The sequence below is a fragment of the Eimeria necatrix genome, genomic scaffold (genome assembly GCF_000499385.1).
Source record: "Eimeria necatrix Houghton genomic scaffold, Enh_scaff3, whole genome shotgun sequence".
NCBI classification, from domain to species: Eukaryota; Apicomplexa; class Conoidasida; order Eucoccidiorida; family Eimeriidae; genus Eimeria; species Eimeria necatrix.
This window is the reverse complement of record NW_013655295.1, coordinates 34,614-58,412: the sequence shown is the minus strand read 5'-3', so window position 1 is coordinate 58,412 and position 23,799 is coordinate 34,614. Positions and strand designations below refer to the sequence as shown.

General features: G+C 51.0%; 7 protein-coding genes across 7 annotated transcripts in view; 4 read left to right on the top strand and 3 right to left on the bottom strand.

Annotated features, from left to right (window-relative positions):
- Positions 1 to 1,820: 1,820 nt before the first annotated feature.
- Positions 1,821 to 4,091, top strand: ENH_00050710 (hypothetical protein, conserved; the record flags this gene model as incomplete). Its single annotated transcript, XM_013585231.1, has 2 exons — positions 1,821 to 2,841; positions 3,679 to 4,091. The coding sequence occupies 2 exons, from the start codon at positions 1,821 to 1,823 to the stop codon at positions 4,089 to 4,091; spliced, it is 1,434 nt and encodes a 477-aa protein (XP_013440685.1).
- A 933-nt stretch (positions 4,092 to 5,024) lies between these two features.
- On the bottom strand, positions 5,025 to 9,723 carry ENH_00050700 (hypothetical protein, conserved; the record flags this gene model as incomplete). The annotated part of the gene is made up of 3 exons (XM_013585230.1): positions 5,025 to 6,947; positions 7,216 to 8,326; positions 8,621 to 9,723. 3 exons carry the CDS (start codon positions 9,721 to 9,723, stop codon positions 5,025 to 5,027), a joined length of 4,137 nt encoding a protein of 1,378 aa, XP_013440684.1.
- Positions 9,724 to 11,199: 1,476 nt separating this feature from the next.
- Positions 11,200 to 12,519, bottom strand: ENH_00050690 (40S ribosomal protein S17, putative; the record flags this gene model as incomplete). Its single annotated transcript, XM_013585229.1, has 4 exons — positions 11,200 to 11,436; positions 11,652 to 11,748; positions 11,851 to 11,915; positions 12,517 to 12,519. 4 exons carry the CDS (start codon positions 12,517 to 12,519, stop codon positions 11,200 to 11,202), a joined length of 402 nt encoding a protein of 133 aa, XP_013440683.1.
- An 890-nt stretch (positions 12,520 to 13,409) lies between these two features.
- On the top strand, positions 13,410 to 16,099 carry ENH_00050680 (phosphoglycerate mutase protein, putative; the record flags this gene model as incomplete). The annotated part of the gene is made up of 8 exons (XM_013585228.1): positions 13,410 to 13,511; positions 13,835 to 13,902; positions 14,252 to 14,335; positions 14,668 to 14,747; positions 15,033 to 15,096; positions 15,255 to 15,299; positions 15,495 to 15,605; positions 15,823 to 16,099. The coding sequence occupies 8 exons, from the start codon at positions 13,410 to 13,412 to the stop codon at positions 16,097 to 16,099; spliced, it is 831 nt and encodes a 276-aa protein (XP_013440682.1).
- A 693-nt stretch (positions 16,100 to 16,792) lies between these two features.
- ENH_00050670 (hypothetical protein, conserved) lies at positions 16,793 to 18,449 on the top strand (the record flags this gene model as incomplete). Its single annotated transcript, XM_013585227.1, has 4 exons — positions 16,793 to 17,006; positions 17,127 to 17,233; positions 17,321 to 17,433; positions 18,380 to 18,449. 4 exons carry the CDS (start codon positions 16,793 to 16,795, stop codon positions 18,447 to 18,449), a joined length of 504 nt encoding a protein of 167 aa, XP_013440681.1.
- A 1,163-nt stretch (positions 18,450 to 19,612) lies between these two features.
- ENH_00050660 (30S Ribosomal protein S17, putative) lies at positions 19,613 to 21,554 on the bottom strand (the record flags this gene model as incomplete). The annotated part of the gene is made up of 3 exons (XM_013585226.1): positions 19,613 to 19,811; positions 21,035 to 21,122; positions 21,476 to 21,554. 3 exons carry the CDS (start codon positions 21,552 to 21,554, stop codon positions 19,613 to 19,615), a joined length of 366 nt encoding a protein of 121 aa, XP_013440680.1.
- A 491-nt stretch (positions 21,555 to 22,045) lies between these two features.
- Positions 22,046 to 23,799, top strand: part of ENH_00050650 (Hsc70/Hsp90-organizing protein, putative) — a gene marked incomplete at both ends in the record, with an annotated part of 12,175 nt that continues 10,421 nt past the window's right edge. The window contains 3 exon segments of the mRNA XM_013585225.1: positions 22,046 to 22,113; positions 22,343 to 22,586; positions 22,590 to 22,817. Of these exon segments, the coding sequence (XP_013440679.1) occupies positions 22,046 to 22,113; positions 22,343 to 22,586; positions 22,590 to 22,817 (540 nt within the window).

Genomic DNA, 23,799 nt, shown 5'->3' with positions numbered 1-23,799 from the left:
AGCCTACAGCTGCACCGGCACCAGCAGCAGCTTTGATGGCGGCAGCAAGAATTCTTGCTGCTGCACCCCGCACCGACTGAGACTTTTTACTACGCGATTCTTACACGATTCTGAGACATCCGTAGCAGTTGCTGCAGCTTCGGCAGCATCACGGCACTCAAGAACTTCTCTGCAAAGCTTTCGCAGCAACAGTAGAGACAAGAAAACGCAGCTGCAGCAGCGCCAGCAGCAGCTTGTGGTGGGATTCCCATCAGATATGGGAAGTTTATAGGCCTCAGCAAAAGGGGCCCTTTTTGTTTCAAATATTTGTGAGAAAGATCAAAACGATGCAAACTCAAATGGCAATTGGCGCAAGAGTCGCCTAGGTGAATGTCTGTGCTTCTGTAAACCTAGAAGTAGTTTCCATTCATGTGGAGCAGTTGCTTTGAGTGTTGGTGTCTTCCCAGTTGTTGCTGCTGCATGGGCCTTTGGACGAGGTTTGAGACATTAATATAGCCAGAAGATTAAAATTAGTTTTCTTTGCAACAGACTGCGTTTGGTGCTGCTACAATTTCATGTGCAGAAGCAAAGCAGCAGCTGCAGCGATAATCTCTGCCAACGTATTTCAATGATGCCCCACTAAGCCTTCTGCAGGCCATACGGTGGCTAAGCACCCAGAAGGCGATTAAAAGGTTCTAACTATTTGTTTGTTCACTTGAAATAGAACGAGAGCGGTTGGGGCCAGCCGCTTCCTCGACCTGATCCCCTTTTTACCTTTGCAAGTCCCACGTTTGCTGATTCTAGTGGGGCCTAGGGCTCTGTAAAGCCCTTACGAAGAGCATAAGGCCCACTGAAAACTACATACACATGAGCTGATTCCATTTTCGAGAATAACTACGGCTATACGATTTTGCTTTGGTCCTCTTCGCCGCACGTAAAACGAGGGAAAAGCACACAAGAGCCTCAGCATGATGTGTGCAGGAATGCAGTAACACCTGGAAATAATAACACAGGCATCATCTTGTAAGAAATGCACAATGGATATCATATTACGGTAGTTTCGCCTAATACTGAGGCTCCTTTTCAGGAAGCTAACACGCGACAAGGCCGGTGGACACTGGGCTCAAGACCTAGAGAATACGCTGGCATAATCAGCTCTGTGTGCGTGGAGAGTGGCTCAGTGCAGCAACAGAACAGTAACCTAAGCTGCAAACCCTGAAATCATGAAGCAAGTGCCAAAAGTTGAATGGATCAGAGTGTTGAGAATGTCGTGTCAGCCGCCAACGAAATCGTAAACACGAAGTGAACTTCTAGCAGGCAAGTGCAGTCATAGCAGCACAAGTGTGTCAGGATAGATAGAACAGTAAACACAGGACTTTAATATGAAATATATGCAGATTTAAATCTGATCTAGTTGTTTTTGTTGCTTTGTTTCGGAAGACCAGTCGCAGCGGTGCCGAGACAGACCAGTTGAAACAACCCTGTACGTCGTGCCTTGCTGGCACAATCTGTGCCTCGTCTTCAGGATTATTAGCATTTTTATTGGAGGAACAATCGAATTCAATTATATTATCCTGTTACGTGGGAGGCAAATATTGCCCTAATTTGTCCGCAGTTTCTTGCCGAAGCACACAGCTCGTGCAGCTTCTGAGCGAGCATTTTGACTGGGCTACTGGTCGTCTTTCGAGGCAGTTAATTGGGATACAGCAGTTGATCATTGGAAGCCAAGTTAATGTACAAATTTACGAGCTAACAATAGGAGCAGAGGGCCTCTTTTGTTTCCGGTTAGCTCGTATTCCCTCTTTTTCCTCCCGCGGTTGCTGCAGCGGCCAGCGGATGCCATGGGGGAAGACCGCCTCCTCTCACTGTGTGGCGGCTGTGCCCCTCTCGCAGCCGAAAGTAAGCATTTAGGTCTTCAGTTTGCGTCTGTGGGCCCCTGGAAGTTCCGCGTGGTCACCCTTGACTCCCAGGGGCCCCTGCGGCTGCTGGGCGACACACCGGAATCTGCCACTCCCCTTGACGGGGCCCCCATAGAGGGCCCCCCTCCAGAGGCCCCTCCAGCCTCCAAAGGCCCCTCCATTTCCCCTTCAAAGAAGGCCATTTCGGCCTTTTTCGTCCATGGCCTCTGCGGCCGCGCCGGCCAGTTTCAGCACCAGCTGCATTACCTGGCGCAGCGCGGCGTGCGCTGCATCGCCCCTGACCTGCCAGGCCACGGACTGAGCACATTTCCCAAGGGGGTCCCGGGGGCCCCCGGGGCCCCGGGGGCCCCCGGGGCCCCCCGGGCCTGGGGGCCCCTGGGGGCCCCCCCTGCAGTGTGCCCGCTCGAGGACACCCAGGCCATTATCAAAGCCGCCTTTGACTCCCTCGCGGGCACCCGCAGCAACGAAGAAAAGCCCCAGGGGCCCCCGGGGCCCCAGGGGCCCCAGGGGCCCCCGGGGCCCCAGGGGCCCCAGGGGCCCCAGGGGCCCCCGGGGCCCCAGGGGGCCCCCGGGGGGGCTGTGCTGGTTGGGCATTCTTCGGGGTGTGAGCTGGTGCTTGAGCTGTACAGACAGCTGGTGGCCGAGGGCCGGGGCGGAGAAGTGAAGGGCATTTGCTTGATTGGAGGAGACGCGCGGGAAGGAGTGAAGGTGGACTTGGGGTTTAGTTGGCTGCTGCTGCAGCTGCCGCGGCTGCTGCTGCTGCTGCTGCGCTGGCTGCTGAGCCTGCCCGCGCAGCGGCTCCTCTACGGCAGAGAAACTCGAAAAGAAAACCCCCAATTAATTCAACACGAAAAACTCATCAATGCAGAAAACCCTCTCAACTCCATTCTGCCAATTCTCAACTGGTTCAAAAGAGGGGAGCGCCGCAAGGAGTTCCTCAAGGGTAATTCATCAGCCACAATGGACAAATATATTTTCATGTTTTTCCTTCTTACATATCTATTTGTCTATATATGCAGATATATATTATATAGTATATATGTGTATATATATATATATATATATATATATATATATATATATTTGTGTATATATAGTTGTGTGTGCATATATTGTATCGGGAACTATATATGTATGGGCAAAGAGGAGCATAGGAAACATATTGTTATATATATTCTAAAAATGGCATTACTATTTATTTTAGGCCAGTAGAAACGTAAGAAGGAACAGCAACACAAGTGGAAACACAAGTGATAAGAGGAGCAGCAGGATAAAGCTGCAAGGATAAGCCAGAGGGCAAAAGAGTGGCAGTTTAAACGACTCAGCGGATAAAAGAGTGGACAATAAGAGTTAATAATGGCTTTTCAGTGGATTGAAATATAAAATAAATGGTGAAATTAATGGGAAGTCAGTTTCTTCTCACGGCGCAGATAATCAGACATGCGGGTTTGCAAATGCTGCTGTTTGTGTGTGTCTGTATCATTGAGATTTTCTTTTTTTTAATATTTGGTTGTTTGTTTCTCTTTTCAGATGAACTTGTCTTTATTTTGTTTTCTATTCTGTTTTCGCCTTCATGTGATTGTGCCTGTCTCGCTTTTGCTTGCCTCTTTGTGGTCCTAAATGGGTGGCTTTGCGTGTTTCCTTTCAAGTTTTTTTGACTCTGAGAGGAGCAAACTTCGTGAAGTTTGTTTGTTTCGAAAAGAAGAAATGTTGCGAGTTAAATGCAGATTAAAGAGCAGCAAAAGAGAGGTTTGCTTGTCTTTGCTTGTTGCGCGCGCAGCTGCAGCAGCTTACCGCGACAGCTCCTTCCGGCCCCCCGTGCTGCTGCTCTACGGCGAAGAGGACTCCGTCTGTGCTGCTTACCCTGCTGCTGCTGCTGTTTCCAGGGCTTTGGGTGCAGCACCAGTCAGCAGCACTCCGTTGCCTGGCCCCAGCTACCTGCGGCTTCCGTACACGGCCTGCGCTGTTGAGACGCCCGGCGGCGCCAGCAGCAGCAACACGGCCTGCAGCAGCAGCAGCAGCAGCAGCAGCTTGCATGCAAGCCCCGAGCTGTGGGGCAAAGAGGGCGCACTCACGGTGGCCGTCGTGGGCCGCGCCGGCCACAGCGTTATGCTGGAGCAGCCGCTGGAGGTGAATCGGATTCTTTGGGACTTTGTGCGGCAGCAGCTGAACGAAGACCCAAAAGCCAAATAATAAACTCCAATTAATTAGAAAAAGCTGGCCAAAGAGGCGGATATAAACTTATTCGCCGGGCCCGCCAAGTGACAAGTACTTTTGCACTTTTTTATGAACTGCTCGTGAACAGCAAAGGTATTCATGAACTCATGACAGGAAATAAACAAACATGCAAATCCCGTCTTTCTCGCTAATTACCGAGACCCATATAGAGGTTTAGTGCTGCAAAAGCTCCATTTGCCGGAGGCCTAAAAGGGTATTTTCAAGAGAGCAGTTGCAAATGCAAATGCAGTTAGCCTCTGCGAGGAAGCAGCAGCTGTTCCTCTTAGTGCCTCTGTGGGCAATTTTCACTTTTTTTAAAGTTCCAAAGGGCCCTCTAGGGGCCCCCAGAATGCTTCGAAGCTCTTTGGAAGGCCAGTGAACAAGTTTGGAACTGAGAACTGCAATTTCGGCTAAGTTTGGACTACAAGTCTGCATGCAGGCGCCCCGAAGGAATTCAACTTCAACCATAAAAGATTCAACTTCAACCCACAAAAGAAGTGGAACTTCACCATTGCGGAAATACAGATAATATTAAATGCTAGTGAGACAACTGGAGGCGCAAGAACCCGCCAGACAAAAACAAGGAAGAAACGCAAACGCGTCTTCCAAAATAAATTTCTGCCAGCCGAGGTGTACGTACACCTCAGCGAGCCTGCAGTGATAAATAAAAACAAAACGAACGAAAATGCAAACACCACGAATACCTACGCCGCGCTATGGCGCACAAGCCTCGCTCAGCTGCCAGCAGCAGCTGCTGCTTCAGCAGCAGCAACAGCCACAGCAGCAGCTGCTGCTGCTCTCTTGTAGCTACTACAACCTTAAGTTCACTGTGGGGCAAGCCCTGTGGCTGTGCTGCTGCTCAGCTGCTGTGCTGTTGTGCGAGCTTTCGGTTTTGCGTTTGTGCTGCTGCTACTGCTGTTGCTCTGCGTGTTTCGTGCGTTTTGCTGCTCGTGCTGCTGCTGCTGATTTCGCTGCAACAGAGCAGCTAACGCCAGCGCTGCTGCTGCTGCTGCTGCTGCGCCTCGGGGCTGCAGCTAACGGCGCCCTTTCGAGGCTGCGGCCGCTGAGACGGCGGGAGCGGCGCTGAGTTCCCGGACAAGCAGGGCCATCTGGCTGCTGCTGCTGCTGCTCCTGCTGCTGCTGCTGTTGCTGCCTTTGCTGCTGCTGCGACTGCTGCTGCTGCTGCTGCTTCTGGAGGCCTGTGTGGGAACACCTTGACTGCTTGACTGCTGCGTCCGGCTGTTCGTCATTCGTTTGCTGCATTTCGCTGCATTTTCTGCTTTGTTCGTTTTCTGTTGCTGCTTCTTTTTTCTGTGGGCTGCTGCTGCTGCTGCTGCTGCTGCTGCTGCTGCTGCTGCTCTCCCCTTGCTTCCCTTGTCCTGCTTCTGTGTCCACTCCTGCTGCTTGCTTCTGCCTCCTTGGCGTTGCTGCTGCAGCAGCAGGCCCTTGCTGCGCGGCTTCCGCTCCAGCCTCAGCAGCAGCAGCAGGGGCCCCCGCAGACTGTGCGGCGGCGCCTTTTCCCTCGGCTGCAGCAGCTGCTGCAGCTGCTGCAGTCGCTGCAGCTGCTGCGGGGGCTGCTGCTGCACCTCCCTCTTCAGGGGCCCCACTGGGGGGCCCCGGCCGCCTCAAGGGTTTCTTAGGAGTGTCTGAAAAGAGGGGCCCCGGGGAAGCAGCACGGCGGAGGGTCTTGGGGGGCCTCCAGGGGGGCCCCAGGGGCCCCCCTGCTCGCTTAGGGGAAGCAGAGGGTACTGGGGGGCCCCTCCCTGGGGAGCCTTCTGGGGGGCCCCCAGGGGGGCCCCCCCTGCGGGTCTTGACAGCTGCAGCAGCAGCGCGGAGAACAGCAAAAGCAGCAAAGTCTGGACGGGGTAGTCGGCTGGCGCTCCCGTGGCTGGGCGACGCGGGCGAGCCAGCAGCAGCAGCAGGACTCGCTGCTGCTCCTGCTGCTGCTCCCGCTGCAGCAGCAGCAGCAGCAGCAGCAAGGGGCTTCCGCGGGGTGCTGGTGGGAGAAGCAGGACTCGCAGCTTCTCTGCAGAATCTTCTGCGCAAAACCCCCAAAGGGTTTAGGCGGTCTGTGCTGCGGGAGGGAGTGTGTGGGGTTGCTGCCCCTTTAGCTAGCGAGCGCTTCCGCGAGGAATCCCCTGCTGCTGCTGCTGCTGCTGCTGCTGCTGCTGCTGCGGGGGTCCCTGGGGTTCCTGGGGCTGCTGCTGCAGAGACTGAGCTTGAAGGGGAAGCCCCAGGGGTTGCTAAGCGGCTGCTGCTGGGGCTCAGCCGAGCAGCACGCGAGAACCGGTGCAGCAGCTTGGGTGTACCGACACTTGCAGCTGCTGCTGCTTTGCGGGACTTAGCAGCAGCAGCAGCAGCAGCGGACGCCGCTGCTGCTGCTGCTTCGGCTGCCGGTGAGGGCGTGAGTGCTCGGGCGCCTTCACCACCTGCAGGTGGCGACGCGGCAGCGGCAGCAGCAGAGGCTGCTGTTGCTGCTGCTGCTGCTGTTGCTGCTGCTGCTGCGGGCTGCTCTTCTTGTGCTGCCCCAGCAGAGAGCTCCTCCCCCTGGGTGGAAGCCTCCACAGTCACCGCGACGGAGTCAGCTGCTTCTGCAGCTGCTGCTGCAGCGGGAAGCGGTGCAGCTGCTGCTGCAGTCTCTGCGGCTGCAGCAGCAGCAGCAGCAGCAGCAGCAGCAGGCATCGGTGTCTGCACTGCAGCTGTGACCCACAGCGCCACGCAGCTAATGTCATCTCTTTTGCCTCCTCGAAATCCCTCTCCTTCTGCTGCTGCTAAATGGGCGGGCAGCGGCTTGCTGCCTTCAGGTGCTGCAACAAACGGGCGCTCGAACAGCTGCAGCAAACCCAAGCAGCAAACACACGCCCGCATGCAGCAGCAGCAGCAGCAGCAGCAACAGCAACAGCAGCGGCGGAGATGATTGAATTTTGCTGCGGGTGTAGAGGGCCAGGCAAGTGCGGTGCAGCAAGCAGCAAGCAAACAGACACGAGCAGCAGCAAAGGTGGAGCAGCAGCAAAAGTGGAGCAGCAGCAAAAGTGGAGCAGCAGCAAAAGTGGAGCAGCAGCAAAAGTGGAGCAGCAGCAAAAGTGGAGCAGCAGCTTACGCCATCTTGAGATTTCTTTTTTGCAATTTTGACAATAAACTCCGCCACGTCCTGTGCCGGCGTGAAGCAAATAGAGGGCCGTTCCGCCTGCTGCTGCTGCTGCTGCTGCTGCTGCTGGGTGTGCTGTTCCTTCCCCTGCTGCTGCTGCTGCTGGGTGTGCTGTTTCTTGCCCTGCTGCTGCTGCTGCTGCTGCTGGGTGTGCTGTTCCTTCCCCTGCTGCTGCTGCTGCTGCTGCTGCTGCTGTTCCTTCCCCTGCTGCTGCTGCTGCTGCTGCTGCTGCTGCTGCAGCAGCAGGGCCTCGTCGGGGGAGAGGGCGAGGGAGCAGAAGACTTCGATCTCGCGGTCGAACAAGTTGTCGCCGACTCCGTCGCTGAAGGCCAAGACGAGGTCACCTGGCTGCAGCAGCAGCGGCTGCTGCGGGGCGTAGGCCATTGCTGCTGTGTCTCCCTGGGGGTCGATCTTCTGCAGCACTGCAACAAAGCGCTCGAAGCCTTGCTGCTGCAGCTGCTGCCTGCTGCTGCGGGCGGGCAGGTTGCACAGCTGGTAGGGGGCTCCGTTTTCCCAGCGCTGCTCCTTGGTGCGCCAGCAGCAGCGCCGCAGCAGCCGCGGGAAGCGGCTGCTGCTGCTGCTGCTGCTGCTGCTGCTGCTGCTGCTGCTGCTCAGCAGCAGCGCCTCCGGCCGCACCGCGGGAACTTCTGCAGCATAAAAAGACATGCTGCTCGGCAGCAGCTGCCGCCGCAGCACCATCAGCACGGAGTCGCCGAGACAGGCCACGCCGAGGCGGCCAGTTCGGGTGTCTATACACCCCACTGCTGCTGTGCTGCTGCCCCACCTGTTCTCGCTGCTGCTGCAGACTGCAGCATGGGCCCTGTGCAGCAGCAGCCGCGCGCGCGCGTTGGGGTCCAGCGCGCGGTACTCGGGGGCCATGTTCTCGGGGTCCAGGTTTGCTGCTGCTTCTGCTGCAGCAGCAGCAGCAAGTCCTTCCGAAAAACGAGAAGCATCAACTCCTTCAACAGCCCAGCTTCCGACTCCGTCAAATACTCCGAAGCAGCCTTCTTTCTCCAGGCAGAAGAACGCGTCTTCGCAGCAGCTGCTGCTGCTCTTGGCCAGCCTGCAGCCGCCGCCTTCCACGCGAAACGGAGCAGCAGCAGCAGCAGCAGCAGCAGCAGCAGCAGCAGCGGCGGCGGCGCCCGCAGCAGCAGCCGCGGGAGCCGCAACCGCAGCGGGGGAACGGCTGCTGCGGAAAGCTGACATCGGCGAGATGCTGCGCGCCGCCTGCTGCTGCTGCTGCTGCTGCTGCTGCAGCCGCCGCTGCTGCAGCATCACGCGCTTCCACGTGGGGTAAAAGGAAGGATCTGCTGGCAGCAGCGGCAGCAGCGTTGTTGCTGCTTCCAGGTGTACGTACACCGCAAGCGGGGCGTAAGCCACGGCCTCTTCCAGAGCAGCACAGTCCCGCAGCAGAAAGCCTCCGAGCAGCAGATGCAGTTGTTTTGCTGCTTTGAGTCGCTCCACTTCTGCTGCTGCTGCTGCGGGCAGCAGCACGTGCTGCTGCTGCTGCTGCTGCTGCTGCTGCTTGAAACGCGCGCGAATGTCCTCCGTCACTGCTGCGCGCTTCCGCAGCGAACAAAACGTGGGGCGGACTCGGCTGATGAATTGCTGCAGCCGCTGCAGCAGCGAAGCAGCAGCTGCTGCTGCAGCAGCGCCCGCGTAGCTGCTGCTGCCGTGCTGCTCCAGGGAGCAGCAAGCAGCAGCGCCGTCAGCAGCAGCTGCTGCTGCTGCTGCTGCTGCGGGAGCTCGCATGATCAAACAGCTGCCGGCCTCAGCACTGGCCTCCGCCGGCGGCAAGTAAAGGGGAGGATCTGCTGCTGCTGCTGGCAGCGCCGACCGCAGCAGCACAACCAGCTGCACGTGCTGCTGCTGCTGCTGCTGCTCGCAAGCCCACAGCACGTTCTCCTTCTCAGCAGCAGCTTCAGCCCCAGAGTACTCTCCTGCGGCTTCTGCTGCTGCTGCTGCTGCTGCTGCTGCTGCACCCCCTCCCGCTGCTGCTGCAGCGTCGTCTTCTACCCGTGGGGAATTCCCGCTTCCCAGCCGCTGCTGCTGCTGCTGCCGCTGCTGCTGCTGCTGCTGCTGCTGCTGCAAGGCTTTGTGAGGATGAGGGGAGATGGAGACAGACACAATGTCCAACAGAGACACAAGAACGCCCCCCACGTCAAGGCCTGCGTCGCTGAGAACAGCAACTGCGGGGACCCAGTCAAATGCATGCGGCTGCTGCAGCGGGCAGCAGCAGCAGCTGCTGCTGCTGCTGCTGCTGCCAGTGCTGGCGGTGCTGCTGGCGGTGCTGCTGGTCGTGCTGCTGCTGTCGCTTGCTGCTGCTGCAGAGGCAGCAGCAAAAGGCCCCGGCAGCGAGCAGCGCGGCTGCGGCAGCTCCACCAGCCACTCGTGCTGTACAGACAGCCGACTCATTGCATGCGCAGCTCCTAAGAGATCCCTTTCAGTTGTTATTTCCATTAAGTTTTGTTGTGGGGTCTCGGGAGAGAAAAAGGGGAAGTTTGCTGCTGCAGCAGGCAGCAGCAGCGTTCCTGTGCTGCAGCAGGCTGGGCTGCTGCAGCAGCAGCGGCACGGCTGCAGCGGGGGACCTCCTGCAGAGCCAGCCCGAGCTGCAGCAGCAAGCACTGTTTCAAGCAGCAGCCACGGACGCAGCAGCAGCAACTGCTGCAGCAGCAGCTGACTGCAGCAGGTGGCTGCTGCAGCAGCAGCAGCAACAGGGTTCGGCCGCGAATGTGCTGCGTCGCTGCAGCCGTTGCTGGTTGGCGTGTCTGCGCAGCAGCAGCAGCAGCAGCAGAATCAGCTGGCTTTGTCTGTGCTGCTGCAGGCATTCATACATAGCTACAAAGGGTTTAGACTCTATGGCAGCTGCGCTGCCTGTGCTGCTGCTGCAGCAGCAGCAGGAAAACGGGGGGAGGGAGAGCAGCAAAGCGCAGCAGCAAGACTTCAGCGTTTCTTAATCCTTAAACAAATACAAAAAAGGAAAAAATATGACAGCAGGCTGCTGCTGCTGCTGCTGCTGCTGCTGCTGCACAGGGGAGGGAGGCCAGTGTTTCTGTGGTGGGGTTGCGCTGTGTGGCTCCCAGCTGCTCACCAGACACGCGGCGAGCAGCAGCAGCAGCAGCAGCAGCAGCAGCAGCAAATTAACAAATAAAACTCCAAAATGCAATTTAAAATCAAATTAAAATCATAAAAAGGTCTTTTTTATCATTTCAAACCACAGAAATGCTCAGCAGCACCCCCTGCTGCTCCCGCGCAGCTAGACGCGCCGGTCTGCTGCAGTCCACTGCATGCAGTCTTAGTCTTATTTTTCTTTTTAAGTTTTATTTTAATTCAAATTTAATTTTAATTCAAATTTAATTTTAATTCAAATTTACTTTTAATTCAAATTTAATCCATTTGGGCCCTCAGCCCCAACTCCAGGCGGCTCCCGCCGCCGCCGAAGACGCCCCCACCCCCCAATGGCTAGCTAGCTCGTGTCCACCAGCTAGCCAGCTAAGCTGGCTAGCTGGCTAGCTAGCCAGCTATCTGGCTACCTAGCTGGCTAGCTGGCTAGCTAGCCAAGTAGCTAGCTAGCTAGCTAGCTAGCCGGCCAGCTAGCTAGCCAGCGCTAGAGTTCTGCAGTTGCTGCTAACTGGAGCTGGCCTAAGGCGCCGTCTAGCCCAGCGGGGCCCACAAGGGGCAGCAGCTCTGAATCTAAGACTTCTAATTAAATGGACTTCATTTTATTTTTCTGGAAAAGAAATAAAATGAAGTCCATTTAATTCCACTTCTACTTCTACTACGGCTAAGGAGCAGTGTCTGTACACCGCAGAGGGCCCTGGAAGACAACCCGAAAACAAGAAACCCTTAAAAGCATGCAAAGCCTTTGTTGAATCCCCGCAGCAGTGGTCCACTGGTCACGTGACCAGTGGACCAGTGGTCCACTGGTGCAGCGGCTCAGGCGCGCATGGGCCTGCCGCCCATGCCGCCCCTGTGGGCGGAGGCCACAGTGACGTTGGGCAGGGAGATGTTGAGGGCCTGCAGCATCTCCTCAGTGTCTTGGTCAATTTGAATTGTTGGAACATCAATTTCGGACTTCTCCGGAACGAAGTCCATCCGCCGCTCCCTCTCTTCCTCCTGCAGCTTCAGCGAAATGCCGCGGACAGGCCCCTTCTGAATGCGCTTCATCAGGTGCTGCGGAACGCAAAAACGCCAAAGAAACGCCTCAAAAGCCTCTTTTCCTCTCTAAGAAACGCGAAACGAGAAAAGAAACGGAAAATGGAAATAAATGGCGATAAGTCAGCTTTAAAACGAAAAAAATCCGCATTTTATTGGTCATAAAAGCGGAATATAAGGCGCAAAAAGAGATCTGCCGCCACTTGCACTGCACAGGTCTGGGGTGTACGTACAGTGATGAACCCCGCAACCTTGTTGCGAATGCGCTTTGAGGGAATGAGCGCCACTTCTTCTGCGATCTTCTTGTTGATCTGGAAATCCAGAGTCAACCTGAATAAAAAAAGCAAAATTAATTGAATTTGAACAAAATAAAATGCAAAATGCGTCATATTCCTTCGCTTTCCACTCGCTTCCTCAGCACCGGCAGCTCACTTCGCGTAGTACTTCTCGACGATCTGGCGCGCCGCGCGCTTGACTGTTTTCGTTCGGACGCGCCCCTGCAAGTTCGAACAAAAAAGAAGAAATAAAACAAAATTAAAATTCAAAAAAATAAAACTTGAACTTGCAAGAGGCGGGCCTCCATGCAGGGACACAAACGAGCGCCCCAGCCCCCCCAACACCCTCAAACGCTCCACGCAGCGCCGCGTGACCAGTGGACCACTCCACACGCAGCGGTGGTCCACTCAAGCCCAAGAGCGGGGCTGGAAGGCCCGAAGGGGCGCAGCAGCAGCAGCAGCAGCAGCAGCCCCTGGGGGCCCCCGGGGCTGCAGCAGCAGCAGCAGCAGCCCCTGGGGCCCCCGGGGCGGTCCCCAGGGGCCGCTGCAGTGTACAGACACCGGAAGTGAAGGGAGAACAGCGGAAATGGAAATTAAATAAATCAAAACAAAAAAAGAAACTTCCAGGGGCCAAGTGCTGAGGGGAAGCCGCAGGCCTTCCCTTCGGCGTGGCCCCGAGAGGCGCAGCAGCAAAAAGTGGAAATGGATTTGAAAAAGAAATGCAAAAATGAAATAAATTGAAGGCGGAGAAGAGCTGCTGCGCTGCAGCAAAGGCTGCCTGTGGGGTTGCTGCAGCAGCAGCAGCAGCAGCAAAAGGCCTCACCATTTTCCAGCGTTTGTACTGTTCTAAAGAGAAGAGGGGGGCGAAAGAGAAAACGAAACAGCAAGAAGATCTGCAGAAAAGCAATTAACTCTTTTGCCCCTTGCCAGCCCCTGGCTGCTGCTGCTGCTGCTGCTGCTGCTGCTGCTGCAGCAAACAGCAGCAGCCCCACGGCTGCAGCAGTTCAGGTGTCGGGGCTTGGTGGCCAGCGGGAAAGTTCGCGTTTTTCGCAAACTTCGCAATTATAAATTAAAACTTGAATTTAATTTGCATTTTGTTTTGCTTTTTTGATCTTTTAAATATATTTAAACGGACTTTTCCCCAAAGGTGCAGCAGCAAGAAAGCCCCAGCAGCCACCGCCGGCGGCTGCGGCTGCGGCGGTGGCACAGGGCGCTGCTGCTGCTGCTGCTGCTGCTGCTGCTGTCAGGCCCGTCAAAACTTGAAATTTATCTTTTCTAATTTATATTTTCTGAATTTTGAAAAAAGAAAAAGACCTTTTTGAAGATACTTCGCTCTGTGTGCTGCAATGCAGCGCTAGCGTGGCTGCGCTGCTGCTGCAGTCTCGCGTCTTCGTTTCTTCTTTTTGCTGCACTCCCCGAAACAAAGAGCAACAATACTTTTCACTGCAGCACTGACGAGCTGCAGCAGCAGCATCTGCTGCGCTGCTGCTGCTGCTGCGCTGCTGCTGCGGACTGCAGCAGCAGCGGACAACAGCGAGCGAGCCATTTCTCATGGCTGCAGCGGCGCGCGCTGTTGACCAATGGTCACCCCACTGGACCTGAACTCTTGCGGCCCTTCAAGCCTTTCCGCGGACTAGCAGCAGGTGCTGCTGCTGCTGCTGCTGCTGCTGCTGCTGCTTCAGCTAAACCCCAAACCCTAAACCCTCAGCAGCAGCAATGCAGCCGCCCCCAGACCCTCCTCAAGAACTCAAAAACTGCTGCGAGCTGCTGGCTGTCCGCCACGGGCTGACGGACTACAACGCGCAGCGGCGGCTGCAGGTGGGCAGCCGATCTGGGGCTTGTTGCTGCAGCTTTGCGCATTTAATGGAATATTTTTCATTAATTAGAAATATTTTGAATATATATTTAATATTAAAGGCTTTCTGCTGCAGTTTTGCTGCACTTGTTCCTTGGGAGCAGCGCGGCTGCTGCACTGACAGGGAAACCGGGAGCGTTCTTGAACGTGCAAGATTCCCGGCTTTGCAGCGGCGGCCAAGGCTTCTTTTTCTTTTATTTGTGAAGTTTATTCCATTTATTTTATTTAAAATGTTTATTTTGTTGTTGTTTGGATCATTTATTTCCGCTTTCCACTTTTTTTGCAGGGCCAGCTGGACGTGCCGCTGAACGACACTGGGCGACAGCAGTGCCGCGAATGCGGCCGCCGCCTGCGGTGAGTCTCGAGGGAAACAAAAGGAATAAATGGACAAAATAAATGCAAATGAGTTTAATTGATTAAATTAATTGAATTTATTTCGAAATTATTGCAAAGAAAGACCGCAAAACCGGGCGTTTCGGCCCGTAGCAGCTGCATTCACGTTTTGGTCTTGTGTGGATTTGCATTCCTATTCATGTTTCCGGTGAAGTGATCCGAGGGAAAGCTCGCCTCTGCGCGCCTCCTGCGTTTCCAATTCTTTTTATTTTCTTTTATTTCGTTTTAATTTCATTTCTTTTCATTTTAATTTCTTTTCTTTTCATTTTAATTTCATTTCTTTTCTTTTTGCTGCTGCGCTTTCCCACAGGAACCTCTTCGGTGGCCCGAAGGGCGCGGCAATCTCTGCGATCTACTCCAGCCCGCTGGGGCGGACTCGCGAGTCCGCGGAGATGTATGTCGAAATCTTTTTCATTTTCAAACAAAAACAAATAAAAGTAATTTATTTGCCAATCGAAAATAAATAAAAGTAATTTATTTGCCAATCAGCAGCTTGCGTGGCTCTTAATTCGAAAAAAGGAAACAAATTGAATGCGGAAAGCACTAATTGATGAATTGATGGAATTGTGACTTCCGTTTCGCATTTGTTGCAATGTGAGAATTTTGCAATTAATTGGAGATTAATTGTCGAATTAATTGAAGATTAATTGAAATAAAATTGAAAAAGAAATAAATTAAATGCAAAAGAGCACAAATTGCATTATTTGAATTGCGACTTTGCGCCAGCATTCGGGAAGCAGCCGGCATAGAAAGCGCTGTCGTGCTGGACAGCAGATTGCAAGAATGGAATGCGGGAATACTGCAGGGTATGAACTTCTTTTATTTATTTATTTATTTTCCACCATTTTTATTCCTTTATTATTCTTTTTTGGCTTTTATTTGCCCCTTTTATTCCACTTTTTGTCCTTTGCTGCTGCTGCTTCCTCTGCTGCTGCTGGCCGCTGTCTCAGTGCGCACAGCCGACAAACTTTTATTACTTTTGACTGCCTTGCTGCTGCATTCGTGGCTGCAGAATGGGTCTAGGGTTTAGGGTTTAAGGTTCAGGGTTTAGGGTTTAGGGTTTAGGGTTTAGGGTTTCGTTTCTTGCGCAGGTCATTTACTGGAAGAATTGCCTTCTCTGTTTCCGAAGGAGTGGAACGCTTGGGATAAAAGTAGGTAGGAACAAACTTGAGATTTTCTTTTTAGTTTTCAACTTTTATATTCTTAATTGAATGCCATTTGTTTATTTTTATTTCTTTCCAAGATCTGCATGCATCTGAGGCGCAGCAGGGTGTCATTCTGCTGCTGCTGCTGCTGCTGCTGCTGCTGCTCAGAGACCCTTCGTTTGTATTCCCAGGCGGAGAGAGTTTCCAGCAGCGGTACGCTTGCTGCTGCTGCTGCTGCAGCAGCTGCTGCTGGCACTTTGCGCGTTGCTGCAGCCCAGATTCGAACGCAGCAGCAGCAGCAGCAGCAGCTGCTGCTGCTGCTGCTGAAGAGCAATTAGCAGCACTAATGGCCGCTGAAACTGAGCCCCGAGGGCCACAAAAGCAAAAGTTTTGTTTTTTGTTTTGCAGCTACGACAGAGTAAAGGAGTTTTTCCTGGAAGTGACCCAAAAGCACTTGGGCGAGAGGATTCTGGTGGTGACCCACGGGGGAGTGCTGGACGATCTGTTCCGACTTGTGCGGTAAGCAGCGCGATCTTCATTAAAACAAACAACAATTGCATTTAATTTGTTATTTTTAATAAATTTAATTTAATTTAATTCTCTTTTATCGCATTTAGGGTCCGTATTCCCCCCTCCCGAGCGCGCGGTGGCTGCCGGGTTGCTGCCGGCGACTGGTTGTTTGCGGTGTCACTACAGCTGCTGTTGTTTTTCTTTTTTTTGTTTTTTTCTTTTTCAGAAATGTTCCAATGAATGTGAAAACAAATGCTCCGAAGCTGAACGCAGAAATCCACACTGTGCGGGCTCACTGGAGCAGCAGCAAGAGCAGCAGCAGCAGCGCCGCTGCCGCAGGGGAACCCCCCCCTGCTGCTGCTGCTGCTGCTGCTGCTGCTGCTGCTGTTACTTGGGAAATAGTTTCCTGGGGGAAACTGGCTAAGGGGGACAGCCGCCTGACAGGCGAAGTTGACACCTCCACCCCAATAGACATTTCTGTCCGCGGCATTGAGTATGCCTAGTTTGCTGCTGAGTCCTTCAAGTGGCGGAAGCAGCAGCAAAAGCAGCAGCAGCAGCAGCAGCAGCAGGGCGTCCAAAGGCCGCTGAAAGGAGCGCCGGCACTGCTGCTGCTGCTGCTGCTGCTGCAGCCGTCGCTCCCAAAGATACTGGGGGATTTTTTTGGCCCGTAAGACACTTCTTTGCATGCAAGCTGCAGGGCCGTATAAGTATTTAGCGGGATTGAGTTGAGTTGCAGCACAGGTCAGAGCAGCAGCAGCAGCTGCTGCTGCTGCTGCTCCTGCAGGTATTGCTGCAGCAGCTGCGTGCAGCTTTTGCTGCTTAGATTAGACCCCAGCCGCGGCCACTGCGGGCAGAAACGCAAGTTCGAAGCTGCGGCTGGGAGCTGCCTCGCTGCAGCTAGGGGTGGCGAAAATGAATAAAACTGCTGCGGAATTAAGTCTAAAAGGCAAAACTATTGAGAAATTAAGTCTAAAAAAGTAAAACTGTCCAGGATTTAGTGGACAAACGGAGTTTTTCATTTTAAATTCGGGAGAAAGTCCAGAAAGTTGTATTCGGCTTCGTTCCTTACCACGAAAATGGGGTGTATGCGCAGCTTCCGCTGCGGCTGCAGGCTGGCGCGCGGCGATCTGCTGCTTTCTGAAGCGCCAGAAGATTTAAATGTTTGCCAAAAATATATTTAAGTTTAATTTATTCAAATGAGAATGTGGAGGCTGTCAGTTTTGGCGTTTTGGTCAGCTTCCTTCGCGCACTCCGAATTTCTCGCCGAGAGGCTGCAGCAGCGCCGGATCGGGCGCAGGCAGCCGCAGCTGGACTTGAGCGAAAACTCGATTTTGGAAAGTTTTGAATTTCCGCCCCAGTTCATTCAAAAGGGGGAAAGCAAGGAGACGCAAATGCGGGAGTGCGGCGAGGGTAAGCAGCAGCAGCAGCAGCTGCTGCTGCTGCTGCTGCTGCTGCTGCTGCTGCTGCTGCTGCTGAGCCCGAAACTCTTTCGAAACTCAACTCCTAAGTATTTCTTTTCCCTCTTTTCAGGCCACAAAGGACTGCTGACAATGGCAGTGGATAATTCGGAGCCGGAGGCAGCAGTGTTGGTGCATGCGCAGTTGTCGAGAAGTTCTTTTGCAGCTTTCACTGGGGCGGTGGGTCTCGCGGGGCCTCCAAAGAGGCAAAAATGGCCTTCAAATGGACCTTTTTTGGGCCCTTTTTGCATTTATTGTTCTTTGCAGACACTCGAGAAAGAATTCAAACTCAAAGATGTTCAAATTCCCCTCGAAACTGTCGACGACCGCTGCTTCCTCGTGAAGTTGAACAAAGACTTCGGCACTGTCTTTTGCGCCAGGTGAAGCCCGCAGCTCTTTAATTAATTAATTAATTTAATTAATTTATTTATTTATTAATTTAATTCATTTAATTAATTCAATTTATTCGAAATTGGTTCAATTTGTTTGAATTGAAAATCAAATCAATTCAACTCCAACGCGCCCCTCAGAAATCTGCACAGCCGAAACGAATGGATGAATTACCTCCACGAAGCGATTCTTTGCGAAGAAACTGGAGTGGTATTTAGCCAATTAAATTAAATTAAATTAATTAAATAAATGTAATTAATTAAATAAATTAAATAAATTAAATTAAATAAATTAAATTAAATTAAATAAATTAAATTAAAAGAAATTGAAATGAAAAACGACACTTTGCTGCTGCAGAAGGGCAAACTGCCCGCAGAAGCTGGAGATGAAATGTGGGCCAAAATATTCCGCGGAGTTCAAATTTGAACTTCGAAAATATTTCCAAGACTTTTCAAAGTTGGGGCCTTATTTTCATTTTTATTTTCATTTTTATTTTTATTTTTTATTTTTTATTTTTATTTTTATTAATATTATTTTTATTATTAATCTTATTATTATGATTGTCGTTAATATTATTCTTATTATTGTTATTGTTATTATTATTGTTATTGTTATTGTGATTTGTTGTTATCGTTGTTGTTATTATTATTGTTATTATTGTTATTATTGTTATTATTGTTATTATTGTTATTATTGTTATTATTGTTATTGTTGTTATTATTACCACTTATAAAGTATGATATATATAATATATATATGCACATTTATGTATATGTATGCATATATATATGTATATAATATATATATGTTGATATATACATGTATATGCATGCATATGTGCATGCAAAAGCCTCAAATGGATTAATTAAAGTTGAAATTTGAATTAAATGATTTAATTCTTTTGTTTAAATGATTTAATTCTTTTGCTGCATGCAGGGAAAAAGAAGAAGCACTTGAGCAAAGAATGCCTGTGGCGGAGCCCAGCGGAATAAACATTCACTTGTAACTGAAGATTCATTTCCGAAAAGTTGAAAAGAGATGAAATGCAGCATTTAATTGCAAAAACTTTGCAAAAACTTTGCAAAAATAAATTAAATGATCAAATTAAAACACTTCTTTCATTTAAATCCCCACAGAGAAGACAGCCCGCTGGGAAAGCCCCAAGTTCTCGTCAACGGCGTAACAGTGAAGGTCCGAAAAATAATTTGAAATGAAACTGTTCAAGCCCAAAAACTTGTTCCTCCCCCCCTTTTGGGGTGTATGTACAGGAAATGGAAGGAATTCAACGAGTAGGGCTTTTTCAAAATTCATTTTAATTTAATTTCTTCCAATTCCACTTGCTTCCCCTGCAGGCGCAAGCAGTGCGAGAGTGAGCCCCCGGCGCGGGCGATCTCGGGGTTTCCAGCGTTAGAAATGAATTAAAAAATTATATTTTGTTTTTTTTTATTATTTATTTTATTATTTTCTCATTTTTATTCTGCAGCGTCACTCCCCGGCCGCCCTCCCCGAGCATTTTCGAATTTCCAAATCCGGCTGTCTCGGTGCGGCCGCTGGACCCTGCGGCGCTGGGCGCCGAGGGGGAAGCCAAGACGGCGGAAAGTGGGGAAAGTGCAGTCGAATTTGTTTTAATTTGAATTAAATTGAATTAAATTGAATTAAATTGAATTAAATATCAAAATTTGAAGTACTTTTCATCTTTATTCCGCTTATTCCCCCGCAGCCATGCAAGCCATCAACGAAGCAGCCGCGGAGCAGCGCCGCCTCAACCTCCAGGACCCCCGCGTGCCTCAGAGCGGATTTGCGAAAATGTCAATGCAGTAAAAAGTGCAACAAATGAATAAAACAATAAAACAAAAACAAAGAAAAATAAATGATTAAAAACAATGAAAAATAAACGATAAAAATTGTTCCAACTCCGCGAGCCCGCGCCCCCGGAACACCGCGCGGCGAAGCAGCCCGGTGACCACTGGTCACCCGCAGCGGGTTCCGCGCTGCAGTGGCCTCAGAGCGAACAAATGCGTCTCTTTTATTTAAAATAAAATCAATTGTTCAGCAAAAAGAATTCAAAACAAAGAAACCCGTTTTTCCCGCATTTCCTCCCCATTCCCCCCCCCAGCCAGCCCTACGGGCAGCAGCCGCGTGGCCAGTGGACCACCAGTGGTCCACTGGTCACTCCAGCGCCGGCGAAGCCTCCCGCGGCTCCCTGTGCAGCACCTGCAGCAGCAAATAGTTCTTCCAAGGGCCTATGCGGTGGCCCAGCGGCTGCAGCCGCACCACATCGCCCAGCCGCGCCTCCCCGGCCTCGTCGTGCGCCCACACCTTCTTCGTGTACCGAAAGGTCTTTTTATAACGCACCACGTACATGTACCTGCAGGCAAGTGGACCACTGGTCACCTGCAGTGGACCACTGGTCACTTCTGCTGCAGCGGCAGTGGACCAGTGGGCAGCTGCTGCAGCAGCAGTGGACCGCTGGGCACCTCTGCAGCAGCCAGTGGAGCACTAAGCACCTGCTGCAGCAGGCAGTGGACCACTGGACCACTGGGCATTCCTGCTGCAGCAGCAAATGGAGCACTGGGCACCTCCTGCTGCAGCAGCAGGCAGCAGGCTGCAGCAAGTGGACCAATGGTCTGAGCTGCCCCATCTAGCAAAGGCAGCTGCAGCAGGCTGCAGCAAGTGGGTCCGTTTGCTGCAGCAGGCTGCAGCAAGTGGGTCCATTTGCTGCAGCAGGCTGCAGCAAGTGGGTCCATTTGCTGCAGCAGGCTGCAGCAAGTGGGTCCACTTGCTGCAGCAGGCTGCAGCAAATGGACCCACTTGCTCTCCAGCAGCAGCTGCATTTGCTGCAGCTGCAGCAAATGGACCACTGGTCACTCTGCAGCTTTGCTGCTGCACGCCAGTGGCCTCTATTTGCCACGCGGGTGGACCACTGGGGGTGGTCCAGTGGTCCACCTCAATTTAAAATTGTTTAAAGTGATTTAAAATGATTTAAAATGATTTAAAGTGATTTAAAATGACTTAAAATGATTTAAAGTTATTTAAAATGATTTAAAGTGATTTAAAGTGATTTAAAATGATTAAAAATGATTAAAAATGATTAAAAATGATTTAAATGCAAAACTTCTTTAAGGCCTTCGTGGGCAAAACAGCTGCTGCTGCATGCAGCCCTTTGTGCGTGTGGGGCCCGCTGGGGTGTACGTACAGCTCATAAACACGAGCGCATGCAGCATCGAAACAAAAGAAACAAAAAAGAATAAAAAAGAAATTAAAAGAAAGAAATTAAAAGAAATTAAAAGAAATTAAAAGAAGGAAATTAAAAGAAATTAAAAGAAATTAAAATAAATTAAAAGAAGCAAAAGATAAAAGGAGATAAAAGGGGATTTAAATGAGCAGCAGCAGCAGCAGCAGCAGCTGCTGCAGCAAAAGAAGCACTGCAGCAATTCATCAAAGCTAATTAAACGGACCTTTTGCAGCAAACTAATCAATTCAAAGCCACAAATAAGGCACATGCAGCAGCAGCAGCAGCTGCAGCAGCAGCAGCAGCTGCTGCTGCTGCTGCTGCTGCAGCAGCAGCAGCAGCAGCAGCAGGTCTCTCACCTGTCACAAGCCACGCGGATGGACTTGGGGTGTTTGTCGTTTATGACATATCCGATGAGCTCGTTGTTGGGCAGTTTGTTTTTCATGACTATAAAACAAAACAAAAGAAATTAAATTAAATTAAAATTAAATTAAAATTAAATTAAAATTAAATTAAAATTAAATTAAAACAAAAGAAATAAGCAAATTAATTGACAAATTACTTCCATTAATTGATGACAAGTGGCCATTTTAATTTCAGATTAAAAAAGAAAGAAAACGGGTGGTGCAGTGCATGCAGTCTTGGGGTGTACGTACAGCGCGCGGCTGGGGCTGCCGTTCGGTTCATCTTGGGTCTTTTTGAAGGCGCAAAAGAATTAAATTGTTCTCTAATTGCAATAAGAATTAAAATGGGAAATAAAGTGGCATTTAATTGATTAATTTTCGCAATTTGGAACTCACAAGTGCGCAAATAACCCGCAGTCGACCGCTGCCAGGCCTTGTAGTGCCAGTGCTGCAGCGCTGCTGTCAGCCTCAGCATTTTCCCAATTTGCTGCCGTTCTTTTTCGTTTTTTTCGCTTTCATTTGTCAACAAAGCCAATTATTTGTTTACTAGCTTTTCAATTTGCCATTTCTTTGTTGTTTTCCGCGTTTTCCGGGAAGGACGGGGGCAATTGGCTGGCGAGAAGGCGCTGCTGCTCGGGCGGCGGGTCTCGGTGTGATCTGCAGCGTTTTCGACGCAAAAAGCTAAAAAGAAATGAAATAAATTAAATGCAATTCAAACTAATCATTAAAATGCAAAAGTGATGCAAAAGACCCGAAGTTTCCTTCCCGTTCAAGTTCCGACAGCCCCAGCGCATGCAAGCACGGATCCTCGCGGTCCGCTGCGCCAAAAAGACCTAATAGGCCACTTCGCTGCACTTTGTTTGAATTTTTGAATTTAAATTATTTATTTTTATTCATTTGTTTCTTTTTAAAGCAAAATGGAACTCCCAAACTCTCGCGGGGAGCCCCTCAGCTGTGCAGCGCTGCATGCGCTCGCAGCCGGTGTGCAGACACCCCGAAACTTTGCGGACTGGCGCCGCAGCGGCGTTCAAAAAGTGGAATTAAATTAAATTCAAATATTATTATTAATTATTAATTAAATTGCATTTGTTGCAGCAAAAGAGGCGAAAAACTTCTCTTTGTCGAAAACGTGAACAGTGAACATGGTTCGGGTGTACAGACAGTTCCGCGTGACAGTTCGCGGGCTTTGTTTGCACTAAAATTAATCCGCAAACTGCAATTAGATCAATTCCTTTTAATTAGAACAATTTAATCCTTTTAAAGCTCAGCAGCAGCAGCAGCTGCGCCTGAACAGCCCCTGGTGAAACGTACCGTCAGCGACTGCAGCAGCAGCCGCAACTGCAGCAGCAGCGACAGCAGCTGCAGCAGGAGCAGCAGCAACTGCAGCAAGGGCAGCAACTGTAGCAGCAGCAGCAGAAGCAGCAGAAGCAGCAACAACTGCACTGAGGAAGCACGCGGGTGCATGCACAGATGTTCAGCGGACCCCACAAAGGCAAATGCCGTTCAGTAGAATTTGTTGCTGCAGCAGCAGCAGCAGCTGCTGCTGCTGCAACAAATTCTACTGATTATTATGCTTTTGCTACCGCCGTTGCTGCTGCTGCTGCTCTTGCCGTTCCTTTCTCCATTTCTGCAGTTGCTGCTGCTGTTGCAGCTGCTGCTGTTGGTGCTGCTGCGATTGTTGCTGCTGCTCCCCTTGCTGTTGCTGCTGTCGCTGCTGCTGCTGCTGCTGCTAAAACGCAGCAGTCTCAGCAAATAAAAGTTCGAAGTACAGCTGCTGCAGATAATCCCTTGGCATTAAGGCAGAAGCACAAAAGTTTATTTTCATTTAAAGCAGCAAAAGAAGCAGCAAGTGGAAATAACAAATAACTTTATTTTTGTTGGATTAAATCTAAACAAACCAAGCAGCAGCAAGAGTAGCAGCAAGAGCAGCAGCAAGAGCAGCAGCAGGAGCAGCATGAAGAGCAGCAGCAGCAAAAGCTGGAAAGTGTTTTTCTAATTCGTGCCAACAGCTTTCGAAGCCGCTTTTCTGAATTAAATTAAATACTTAGAAATAGAAAATAAATTATCAAATTAAACAGTTGAAATATAAATTAAATATTTAGAAATGAAAAATAAATTGTCAAATTGAAATAATTGAAATATAAAATGATTTATAACTTCACTTCTTCGTTTCTGGCGGCTGCCGTAAGGTGTACAGACAGCTCGCCGCTGCTGCTCGGCCGGCGAAGGGCAGCAGCAAAAAGGAAATGAATTACAAATTAAAATAAAACTAATTAAGTGAAACCTGAAAGCAAACAAACTTGTGAAGCAAAAAAGAAATTAAGCAACACAGCAGCAGCAGCAGCAGCAGCAGCAGCAGCAGAGCAGCCAGCAGCAGCAAGCGAAAATTGCAACGCAAGAGCAGCAGCAGCAGCAGCAGCAGAAACACCAGGAGCAGCAAACGAAAGCTGCAAAGCAACAACAACAACAACAACAACAACAGCAGCAGCAGCAGCAGCAGCAGCAGCAGCAGCAGCAGCAGCAGCGGCAGCAGCAGCAGCAGCAGCAGCAGCACTTGAAGAGCGTAGTGAAAGAAGCGAATGAAAAAGCGGTGCGCAGGGGCCAGCGGGCGCTAGGCGTTTGCGGGGGTTTCGCGGAAGTGCAAACTTGGGGTCAAAATGGGCCGTTTTTGGAGTTTTTTGTTGGGAAAAAAGGGGAAAAAAGAAAGGAAAAGGAAAGGA